This window comes from Thalassophryne amazonica, chromosome 2, assembly GCF_902500255.1.
Source record: "Thalassophryne amazonica chromosome 2, fThaAma1.1, whole genome shotgun sequence".
NCBI lineage: Eukaryota > Metazoa > Chordata > Actinopteri > Batrachoidiformes > Batrachoididae > Thalassophryne > Thalassophryne amazonica.
The window spans coordinates 6660289-6671919 of record NC_047104.1 but is presented as its reverse complement, the minus strand read 5'-3'; the positions used below and the strand labels follow the sequence as shown (position 1 = coordinate 6671919).

Sequence of the window (11631 nt, the reverse complement as noted above, 5' to 3'; positions counted from 1 at the left end):
CTATCTTTGTGAGGAGGCGGGGTTTACCCTGTCGCTAGGTATGAAGCAGTCTTCTAGGAGCTGTGATTGGTTGTCGCAGAAAGGGGAGGAGAAATAAAAAATGTGCTCCACCCTTCTAATCATGAATTACAGTAAAATTAACTGATCATATAACCTGAACTCCATTAAGACGTGTAATCGTGACGATAACTTTGTCATGATGCTCAAACCCAGCAAAATTAAATGAATTGTTACACAGCTTGAAAATGTTTGAACCAACCTCATTCACATGCCAGTTATCTATATATTAAAAGCGTGCATCCGTGCGTGTGTGCATTTATTTAGTGCGCTCATTGTGAGCACATAATATAATTGTAAACATATACGTTAAAAATGGGAGTGAAAATACTTATTTCCATTGTTGCCCATTTAAAAATCAAATGACAAAATAGAAGTAATAATAAAATAAAATATCAATTATACTGGTAATAATTAAAATAATAATATTAATGTGTGTATATGATAACAAGAACCTCAACAATGTATAAATACGTACATTAAGACAGCAAATTAACATAAAATAACTGTGTAGATCAAGCTGGTAGTGTGTTACTGACTCACTGTCATCCTACAAACAGAGAATGTCTCTGCTTCCTCTCTGTCTTTTGTGCCGTCTTCTCTGCTGAAGACACTCTTGGGCTTCTTAAAAGTCCTCCTCCCTCCTCTTAACAGTTTGGTGCCTCAGGAGCTCTCTTAAGGCCTCAGGTGCTTTGTGGACAACTTTCATCTTACCAAGGAAAAATTCTAAGAAATGTCTAAGAATTTGAGGAATTCAAAGATTTTTCTTAGAATAACATCACTAGGAGCTATTTTTCGCCTGAGGCTGCTTCGTGCATACGGGCCCTGGAGTTTATAGTTAAAGCTACAGTTTGTAGGATTTAGTGTCCCCAGTGGTTCAGGATGCCCCCTGGTTGTCTCCTTCAGGAGGTCTTCCAGGAGGCATCTGACTGGGAGGACACCCCAGGGAACATCTAGGACATGCTAGAGCAATTATATTTCCCAGCACCTTGGGATCCCACAGGAAGAATTAGAGGACTTAACCGAGGATGGGAAAGTGTGGGATGACCTGCTTGGTTTGCCGCCACCTGGATCCAGACCCCATACACAGCAGAAAATAAATTGTCTTGGATTTTTGTCCTGTTCGAAAGAAATATCCTTTGGGATATTATTGAACCAGGACATTATTGATCCAGGATATTATCACTAGACCATCACCAGGGGAGGTGATGGTCTAGTGGTTAAGGTGTTGGGCATGAGTCCATAAGATCATGGGTTCAAATCCCAGCCTGACTGGAAAATCACTAAGGGCGCTTGGGCAAGGCCTTTAATCCCCTATTGCTCCCGGTGTGTATGAGAGTGAATGTGAGGCATAATTGTAAAGCGCTTTGGGTGTCTGATTCAGATGGAAAAGCGCTATATAAATGCAGTCCATTTACCATTTTATTATCGATCCACGGATATTGTTAATCCAGGATATTATTGATCCACTGATATTGTTGATTCAGGAGATTATTAATCCATGGATATTGTTGATCCAGGATATTATTGATCTGTGGATATTGCTGATCCAGGATATTGTTGATCCATGGATATTGTTGATCCAGGAGATTATTAATCTATGGATATTATTGAACCAGGATATTATTAATCCAAGGATATTGTTGATCCAGGATATTATTGATCTGTGGATATTGCTGATCCAGGATATTGTTGATCCATGGATATTATTAATCCAAGGATATTGTTGATCCAGGAGATTATTAATCCAAGGATCCAAGGATATTGTTGATCCAGGAGATTATTGATCCATGGATATTATTGCTTTTTGAGGTGACTTGTGTTAAGATTTGGGGCTGCATAAATAATCTGAACTGATCTGAACCCTTCTCGGGGTACGGTGGGTGATCACAGCAGACAAAGTGAGAGTTTGAGTTCTTTGAGTTGTGCCTTTTATCGTGCAAAGAGTTTCCATGGGGATGTGCTGCTGTACTGAAACCTGCTGTTAAAAACTTGTAGTTCCTTCAACCAAAGAATCCAAGTCATTCTAAAAATCTAAATCTACATTTCTGCACACAAACAGACTGGTGTTCTAATTCTCTGCTGCTGGCAGGAGCTGATATTTGATCTTTGGCGTTCGGCTTTTATGCACGACTGCAGCGCTGATCATACCAACAACTGCTAGAAAACACCCAGCGATGAACACCAGGTTCAGGTTCAGGTTGGTCACTGGATGGAAGAGAAACACAGTTAGAATCCAGAATCTCTAACAGACAGTTTTCAGAGCAAAAACCATTTTGTAAGAAAGGTTCATTCCCCAGAAGCAGGTTGGAGTTACCCGGGCTTTGTGCACGTTCTGATGACCTTCGTAAACGCAGAGGACCCTGGGAGACAAAGTGTCTCGCAGTCTGGATGGCAGCTTCTCTCTTTGGACGACTGTTTGTGGAGTTGGACTTGATGCACCCCTGTGAGCACCTGGTGTCGAGGTTTCCTGCCTCACACATCATGACTGAACAGCTGATGTACACCTGAACGGGAAGTTGAGAACATCAGACTGAATCAAAATCAAACATCTGCCTCACTTTTCCTTACTTCCTGTCCTCATGCATCGTTCCAGTGTGGAAATCGCTCTTAATAACAATAATCATAATAATAATAATCATAATAATAATAATGCATTTGATTTGTATAGCACTTTTAACAACGCTCAAAGATGCTTAACAAGTTTATAAACAAAGCAAAATGAATAAATAAGATAAAATAAAAATAATCACAAATTGAAAGCAGTTTTTAAAAGATGGGTTTTAACTTGAGTCTTGAAGGTGGACAGATTGATACAGTCACAAATCTGTTTGGGGAGAGAGTTCCAGAGGGAGGGAGCAGCTCTGGAAAAGGCTCTGTCACCAAATTTGCCAAAGGCCAATAATTGGAGTCAAAGTCATTGGGATCAAAAGTCACATTTCAGTTTTTTCCACACCGATTCGCATGAAATTTAGCACACATACGAGGTCTGTTAGAAAAGTATCCGACCTTTTTATTTTTTGCAAAAACCTGATGGATTTGAATCACATGTGCTTGCTCTGCGGATTTTCTTTGCAAGGAAAATGGCGGAACGACTGGAACAGCGCGACTGCATCAGATTTTGCCATTATTCAGACGGCTTTTGGTGGCTTTTCAGTCGTGTGACTATCTGAGAAATTGTGGACGAGGTGGTCACAACATGTCCTGTGAGACTTCAACACGAAGGCACTTTTGTTCCGCCATCAGCTTCGTGCCGAAGCCATCGGCATGAATTTTCATGGCCAAATCTTCTGTCACAGTGGAATGTGCCGAAAAAGTGCTGATGTTCACCTCTTCCTCAATTTTTCAGATAGTCACACGACGGTCCCACATCACCACAGCGTTCACTTTGGAAATGATCTGGTCATTTCAGCATGTTGATGGCCGACCGGAGCGTGGCTCGCTCTCCACCGTTGTGCGGACGTCTTTAAACTGGTTGTACCGCTCCTTAATCTGTGTGATGCCCAGAGGATCATCACCGAAAGCCGTCTGAATAATCCAAATGGTTTCACCTGGCTGTTGCCCAGTTTCTGGCAAAATTTGATGCAGTCGCGCTGCTCCAGTCATTCCGCCATTTCCTTGCAAAGAAAATCCGATGAGAGACTCCACCCATCCTCACACAAAGGCTGCTTACAAGCAAATGACGCAACCAACAGGCGTGAAAAAAATCACGCATGCGCATTTTTGAAAAAAATAAAAAGGTCAGATACTTTTCTAACAGACTTCATATGTAGTTAGGCTCTCGAATTGTATGAGCAAATTTACCAAAAGTCAATCAATAGAGTCAAAGGACAAAATTTAACTTATTTGCACTCCAATTTACATCATGTATGTAAATGGCTTCTTGAATTAGCCTACCAAAGGAAAGGGTCTTTGGGATCAAAGGTAAAAATCAAATTTTTTCCTACCCTGATTTGCACTGAACTTGGCACACATATGGAGGTAGATTCTGGAATTACACAGGTGAGTTTGAATCTACTAAATGTCAATCAGTGGGGCTCGTGGTATTTCTGCCTTTATGTCTCTTTGGTGACATAATCCTCTCAGTTCCTTTTGTTGATTTCAACTAAACATGGTACGTCACTGAACACTGACCTCAGAATTGCCCTGACAAAAATTCATATTAGCAAAGGGTGAGGTCATGCAATTTTATTTTCACCCTGACTTGGAGCAAATGTGGCACACACAAGAAGATTCCAGAATTGCCCTGCCAAGGCCAGCCAGAAGTGAATAATCTGGTTAAAACCTTACTGTCTTTGTGCCCAAGGTTACTATTTCTAGGTAACAGTAACCTTGCAGATCCCAACAGGGTGGGTGGATATTTTGGGCTGAGCCTGCTTGGGTCTTGGATTGGGTCTCAGGTCATTAGACCCAATGGGACCATGTTGACGGATTATCTGAAAACCCAACAGGAACATTGAAGCACACAACAAATGTCCACCAGTACAGCAGACCTCAGTGGACAACCTTTAGCCACCTATTTTATATTACTTGGACAACTAAATCAGCACTTTTACAGCCTGTGGTCTTCTGACAAGTTACATGATAGAGAAAGGAGCATTTCCTTTGAACATCATTGAACCCATGAAGAAATCTAAAGAGTGTGATCAATAAATGGTCAATAAATCAGTCAAGGGCTGAGAGGTTTGTTTTCCGTCCTTTACCAGGTCGTGCAGTCCGATGAATTTGAAAGCCTCCATGCTGAATCGGAATTGTTTGTTGTGGGCTGGTGGATGGATTTTAATAGTCGGGTCCACTTGACAGCTGGTCAAAGGAGAGAAAGTGTCAAAACCTTAAAGTTTATGAGAAATAAGAGGTGTGAGAGGAAGTAACACTTTACTGCATCGCAGAAAATTTAACCTCTTGAGGCGACTCCATTTTAGTGTGGCTTTGGATTAAGTGGTTAGAGATTTATTCATGATTAGTTTGATCCAGAACCTGCCTTTGCTCACTCATCCTGACTCCTTTCTTCCTGATCATAACGTGGATCCAGTTGTGGATGCTTAAGCTTTGATCTTTGATCCTGATTCCATTGCTCACTATTACAGGATCAAGATAATCACTCATCGGAATCTACATTCTGATTCTGGTTACAGATTCAAAGTAAGACAGACATACAAACCACAATAAAGACACAACTTCCTTGATGAGGTTCAGATATCAGCAATCAGTGTCAAGGATGAGCAGTCAGGGTCATGATGTTCTTGAGGATATGGTCATAGACTTTTTCAAAGTCCAAAAAGCACACGCAGACTGGATAGGTGACCTGCTTCTGTCTCAAGAAGATCTGGTCTGCTATTCTAAGTACTTTCTCTTGCCCAAACCAGAGATTTAATAGTACTGAATCCAGGCCAGGCCTAAACCTTTCAAGGGGTTTCATTCTGCCATCAGTTCCCACATCAGTAAACCAGCGATGATGTGTCAGATGGGTGAAATCACAAGTGTTAAGTCTTTGTTGTTTTTTTTGTGTTGGTGCTGTTGGATGTTCCTACCCGTTTTCGATGATGACATAGGTCGATGGGTAGTTTGGGTTGTCATAAGGTGAAGCCCTGCAGGATTCCACAAACAGCTCCGTGTTGTTGACGGTAGAAACGGCTTCAATCTGCATGTGGATCAGCGTCCCAATTTCAAACTCCAGCGGGTAGGAATTTGGATCAATCCTGATTTGGAATTGGTCATTGGGGTAGAACTCAGACTGGTAGGTGAACATGCCAAAGCCTCTCTCCCATATGGTGACATTTTTCCTGTGCACGGTGAAACTCAGTGTCACATTTCCACGTTTTGGATACTGGCAATAGAACTGCACTTCAAACATGTGCTTCCTGGTGATGAGGCTTCCAGCCGTTTCCACAGTGGTGAGTTCATTCTTGAAGATGAGGTTGTCATCATCCTCCTGTGAAAGTAAAGACTTATGAGCTTCTTATGCTGCAGCTGCAAGAGAGGATTGTAATTTAAAGAAGGCCGTTGCGGCGTTTACCTCGATCTGCGTGCCGCAGGCATTGAGGGGGACGACGGCGACCACGTGGGTGCTGTTTGAGTGCGTCTGGAGGCTGCACACAGTGTTTCCAGGATCACTGAGCTGCAGCTGATCATCACGGAGTCCAGGCAGCTTGGATCTCTCCAGCTCCACCCTCATTGACGACTCGTGGCAGAGCACGTGCAGCTCAACTGCAGTGACAGTTTGGCATTTTCATTTTATGGCATCATTTTATGGAATGTCTTCAGACACTAAGTCAGGCCTGCGAGTCTTTGCAGGATTTTTCTGACTAAAGATTTGAGTTTGAGTTGTTACACCTAAAATAATCTGGAGATTACACGGGCAGCTGTTATTTGTCAGAACTGGTATGGGAGCATGCACGAGTGACGTGATTTTCCCCATCCACCGCAATATGGAACCACCTCCGGTCCTGAATGGCAACCATTAGGGCGGATAACAGGTCCATCACCACATCTCAAAAATAACCATCTATCCGTTGGACCATATCTCATTGGCTCATTTCATTTTCACATTATCCTCACTTTGATGGTGGCAACTTGAAAGGATTGTGGAGAAAAATCGATCCCGGAAAGAAACCATATTCCTGAGAGGAATGCTTAAGCAGTCACTTTGTCATAAGGGATTACAGAAGTGCACATTTTTCTTCCAAATCAGAGAACGTGCACGTGTTCAGGTGGAATAATGAGTCATCACATCTACAATTACCGAGACACACAACAAGTTGTTCTAAAATCAACCGAAAGTCCTAAAACATATCAGAGATCCAGTTCAATAACTCCGGAACTTCTAAAGGCAACAGGCTTTGGTTCTGTGTTTTAATCCTTTCATTTTGATCCTGTTCTAGTTGCCTTCACTTTGAATGTAGATTTTTTTTTTAACCATAACCTCAAGTGAAAAACAAAAAACACTGCCAGACTCTTGACAGGAAGTAGAAAGTTCGACCACATTACATCCATTTTGGCGTCTCTTCACTGGCTTTCAGTCCCTGTGAGGTTGGATTTTAAGGTTCTGCTATTAACTTAGAAAACTGTTCATGGACTAGCACCTCTCTACTTAGCTGACCTAATCAAACCCTATGTACCGGCCCGGGCTCTGCATTCTCCAGCAATACTGGTTCTCAACAAGAGTAGCTGTGTCCCAATTCAGCAGCTGCTGCAGTCTTCGGCTGCATACTTCATAAGTGGCACAACGGCACAACTCGGCTGTCCCATTTCAAAGGCTGCTTGGAATGTGGCCAATATATGTAGACTTCTTTATTCTTGAAAATGAAGGCTATAACAGGTTCCATGGGGTTGTTTTTCCCAAGACAAAACAGTTGGTAAATTTTTAAAAATGACGAAAGGACACAACTGTAAATAAGGAGCATTTATAAAGCATAAATAAGTACTGGAAAATGATTACTAAACTACAGGTTCCAACTATGCTAGCTTGGTATGTGCAGCTGTCAAGGTTGCCACGTGGCAGGTGGTAGCGGAGAAGAAACATAATGACACAACAGCAAAATTCTCCATGGGTTAGACTGTCCCATATCAGAATGGTTTGTTCCAGACTCCACTGTGCCTGCAGAGCTGAAGCCTGAAGAGATTTGTAGAACACAGACCTTAGAAGGGCGTAGAACCTGAATTGGGACAAACCTCTTAGAAGGGTACATGCCCTGAATTGGGACACAGCGCTTAGAAGAGTGTAGATCCTGAACAGGGACACAGCCCTGAGGAGGGTGCAGATGCTGAATTGGGACACAGCCCTTAGAAGAGTGTAGATCCTGAACAGGGACACAGCCCTTAGAAGGGTGCAGACCTTGAATTGGGACACAGTTCTTAGAAGGGTGCAGATGCTGAATTGGGACACAGCCCTTAGAAGAGTGTAGATCCTGAACAGGGACACAGCCCTTAGAAGGGTGCAGACCTTGAATTGGGACACAGTTCTTAGAAGGGTGTAGATCCTGAATTGGGACACAGTCCTTAGAAGGGTGTAGATCCTGAATTGGAACACAGCCCTGAGGAGGGTGAAGATCCTGAATTGGGACACTGTACTTTGTGTCTATCTCTAAGTGTCACACATGAGATGTGGTGACCATGTGGTAAGTGCGCTTGGTTGTAAAGTAGAAGGTTCCTAGTTCAAGGCCACCCCTGTCCATTCTCTGTGTCATGTAGTTTTGTGAGTAGGGGCATAAAACTTGCGCCGAATCAACATACTGATCCGTCTCTACTCTGCTCTGGTGACCTTAATAAATGGGAGACATTGAAGGAGCCGCTTGTTTTTCTTTTTCCCTGCAATAGAACGTCACTCTTGATAAAACTGCAGAATCACAGCCCGCAGTATGGTTTGCAGAAGAAATAAATTTCAGTGGACGTGATTCTGCATCACTTTTCACCCTCTTTCAGTTATTGCTTGTGTAATGTCAGTGTCCCAGCAGAGGGGTTTGTTCCCACAGTTTGAGAACCACAGCCCGTTAAAGAAATTTATAGAATCTCTTAAGTTTTCAATATTGTCTGAACAGCATTGTAGTCAGTGTGCGACATTTCATCCTTCCACTTGAAACAAAAGAATCTTACTGTTGAATGTCGTTACCTTGTTTCCTTCCTACGTCCGCCACGACACAACGCATCTCCGACTGGTAGACGTAAGACCTGCAAATGGTTTAATTGTGATTATGGACCATTCATTCATAATTATACTTATTTCTCATTATTAAATAATATGTTTTAATTAAAATTACATTTTTTATGTCAGTTCTTTACAGCACAAAAATTAAATAAATAAACCATCCTCCATTACAACTGAAGGTCTTCTCGCAATCTTCAGGATGGGTGGAGACGTGGGTCTCTTGGCATTAGACAATCTTTGCTTCCACTTAGGAGACATGCAAGAAGAGACGAGAAGAAAGGACTAGTTGTCTTTTTCTAGGAAGAAACAGGTGGTCACCGCGGTCTAAAAAACTGCGGGTGTATTTGCTCTGTGATACCACCAGTGTCACGGTTCATGTTGCTAGTGTTTCTAGTTTTTTTTACTCCTGGTTATTGTATTTTTTAGTGAATTCGCCTGTGATGCTTTTATTCTGAATCATCTGTTCCTTGTGCATTTCTTCAGCTTTACTTCCTGTTCACTCAGGTTTCCAGTTTGCGTGCATGCTTATTTCCCGGTTTGAGTCACACTCTATTTAACTGCACTAGGCTAATCACTCCTAGGCCAGAACATCTGCCTTTCATGCTGTTGCTTTGTGTTTGACCTCCAGTTGCTGACTCTTGCCCTCACTGTGCACTTTGACCTTCCACTTGTTTTCCTGGATTCTTTGTTTGCAGACATCCTCAGAGGCACCCTGCATTTGTGGACTGCTCTTTTGTTGCCAAGAGACAGCCTGCTGGGCTACATCCACCAATAAAGGCTTTTGTTTTTACCCACTGCTGTTGTTCTCTGCTCTGAGGTCACCAATCTTACTAACGTCATTACAACTAGGCACAGCTGCATCACATCCCAGCTGTGCTGTGGTTTTGTATCATTATATCATCATGCATGAGACGTCAGATGCTATCGGCAGCATTTGTCTGTTCATGATTTTGTCATTTTTCCTTGATTTTTGTGCATGTACTATGGGTGAGCAGTGTTCGTAGTTACATGGTTTCACGTTTATATGTTCTGATCATGTTTATTGAAGTGAAACATGATCTGTAGTCTACACTGGGTGTTACATTTTGAAGTGGAGTGGAGGAGAGACACACGGCACTGCTGCTGGAATCACAACCACAGACTACAGTGGCCACAATCAGTTCTAATAGCTGCTGCATGGTGCAGCTGTGATGTGACGAGATGCAACAGGAGTTTAGGGGTTAAACTGCCCTCTGTGCCGGGGAAGGACCCTTCAAGGCTAACTGTAGGGATGTGGACAAAGTCAGCCAGCGCCTTGATTACGTTCTGCATAATTGCATGTGACCGCATTTCTGGGAGTCGCACAGAGAGTTCCCTGCGATTCACATTGCTATTGGCTATTGGAGGGATATCCTGATCTATTTTTAGGTCGATGGCGTAGAAGAATTACCCAGAATTTCCCACCTCGTGTTCGAGTTTTTGTCACAGGCAATCGGAGAGAGAAGTTACCTGATTTCTTATTTTTGCTTCGTCAAAGTCACTTAAATTGTACCGGAAGGAAGAATAGGGATTAAAAAATCAATGTATAGGGAATAAAGAGTAAGTATTTCTCTTCATTTTTGCTGAATTTCAGAAGGATTGGCCGTTTCACAAAGATTCTGGTTGATCGCCAAAATCCAGTGACTGCCAGGGTTGAGATGATATATACCATTTAAAATGAAGAAGAGGTGGTAATCCATCATTCCTGAATATTTCATGGAGATATCTTCAATATTAAGGAAGTTATGAGAAAAAATATGAGAAAATAGGTCAAACTCAGTCACAAAGGCCCTACTGTTTAATCTATTCATTAAGGCCAGGGAAACAAGCTTGAATCCCGGCACAAAAGCACCCATAACTTCCTTAATACTTAAGATAATCACGATTTTGGTGTCATTTTAAAGGGGTTTTTTTTTTCGTATTCTTTCTGAATGCACCGTCAGATTTTATAGTGGTATGGGATAGAATTTTTACACACGTCCCTAATAAGTGTTAACAGGAATCAGCACCAGTTACTGGCCGCAGTCTGGCTTCACACTCGAGAAGTCAGCCATCGTCTGCGTCCTGGGCCTGTGAGGACTCATTGAATGCAACCTGAATATCATCTGTGCTTCTTTCTGCTCCTCTGTTGTTTGATTTTGCTGCTCGCACTGCTGGAGATCATAGCCGGCCCACACACAGGTGCTGTGGGTGCTGTGCAGAGCGGTAACTGTGGATATTGGTGTTCATCTTGTATGTGTTCTGGTTCCTGGTCTTCTCAGTGCTTGCATGGACTGGGTGTTTGGTAGGATTGGTGAATGGCAAGTTAGACACCTTTGACGAAAGATATACTGACCTTGATTTCATGGGTAATGCTGTGATCTTTGAGGATCCATGGATACCCAGATTGCAGCACTTGAAAAGCTGAATGAGTCTGAGTGTCTGGGCTTGCAAATGTCCCAATTTAAGTCAAAGGTTCAGGGATTCAAGAAGTTCCTGGATGTGGGTTAGGATAAACCCTAACCCAATCTGCATTGTGGGTATTGATTATTATGGTCGTTGCTGTTAAAATTAACTGTTTTTGTCAACATTCATGATTTAGTCCATATATTTTATTATATTTTAGCTGGTTTGTTTATTTATTAATTTATTATTTTTGTTGCTCAGGAAAGAGTTGAGTTGGTCTTACCCAGACACTGATTCAACCACAAAGCAGATGGCGAAGGTTAATCCCAGGTCATCTGGAACAGGAGTCCAATTGATGGCAAACTCGCTGCGTGTGGGTCTGTGCTTGGTGATGTTCAGCGGCCCGCTGATGATGAGATCTTGCAGCCTGTGTGGACAACAGTAGTCCTCGTGATTATTGCGTTTATTGTGGAACAACGAGGCTGCTCTGTGTGAATCGTGTTTACATGCTAGCTGATGATTGTGCT

The 11631-nt window shown here is 42.4% G+C and overlaps 1 protein-coding gene across 1 annotated transcript; it reads right to left on the bottom strand.

Annotated features, from left to right (window-relative positions):
* Positions 1-2027: 2027 nt before the first annotated feature.
* Positions 2028-6260, bottom strand: LOC117501726 (CUB and zona pellucida-like domain-containing protein 1). Its single transcript, XM_034160693.1, has 5 exons — positions 6074-6260; positions 5589-5989; positions 4761-4860; positions 2375-2564; positions 2028-2265 (listed from the first exon to the last, which is right to left on the bottom strand). The coding sequence occupies exons 1-5, from the start codon at positions 6230-6232 to the stop codon at positions 2129-2131; spliced, it is 987 nt and encodes a 328-aa protein (XP_034016584.1). The 5' UTR covers positions 6233-6260; the 3' UTR covers positions 2028-2128.
* Between the last annotated feature and the right edge of the window lie 5371 nt (positions 6261-11631).

Excerpts from the sequence above, each read along its gene's own strand:
- LOC117501726 (XM_034160693.1), bottom strand. The coding sequence starts at position 6,232 with ATGAGGGTGGAGCTGGAGAGATCCAAGCTGCCTGGACTCCGTGATGAT. Across the intron at positions 5,990-6,073 it reads CCTGCGGCACGCAGATCGAG|GAGGATGATGACAACCTCAT; the intron begins GTAAACGCCGCA and ends TTACTTTCACAG. Across the intron at positions 2,565-4,760 it reads TCATCGGACTGCACGACCTG|GTGTACATCAGCTGTTCAGT; the intron begins GTAAAGGACGGA and ends CTTCCCGTTCAG.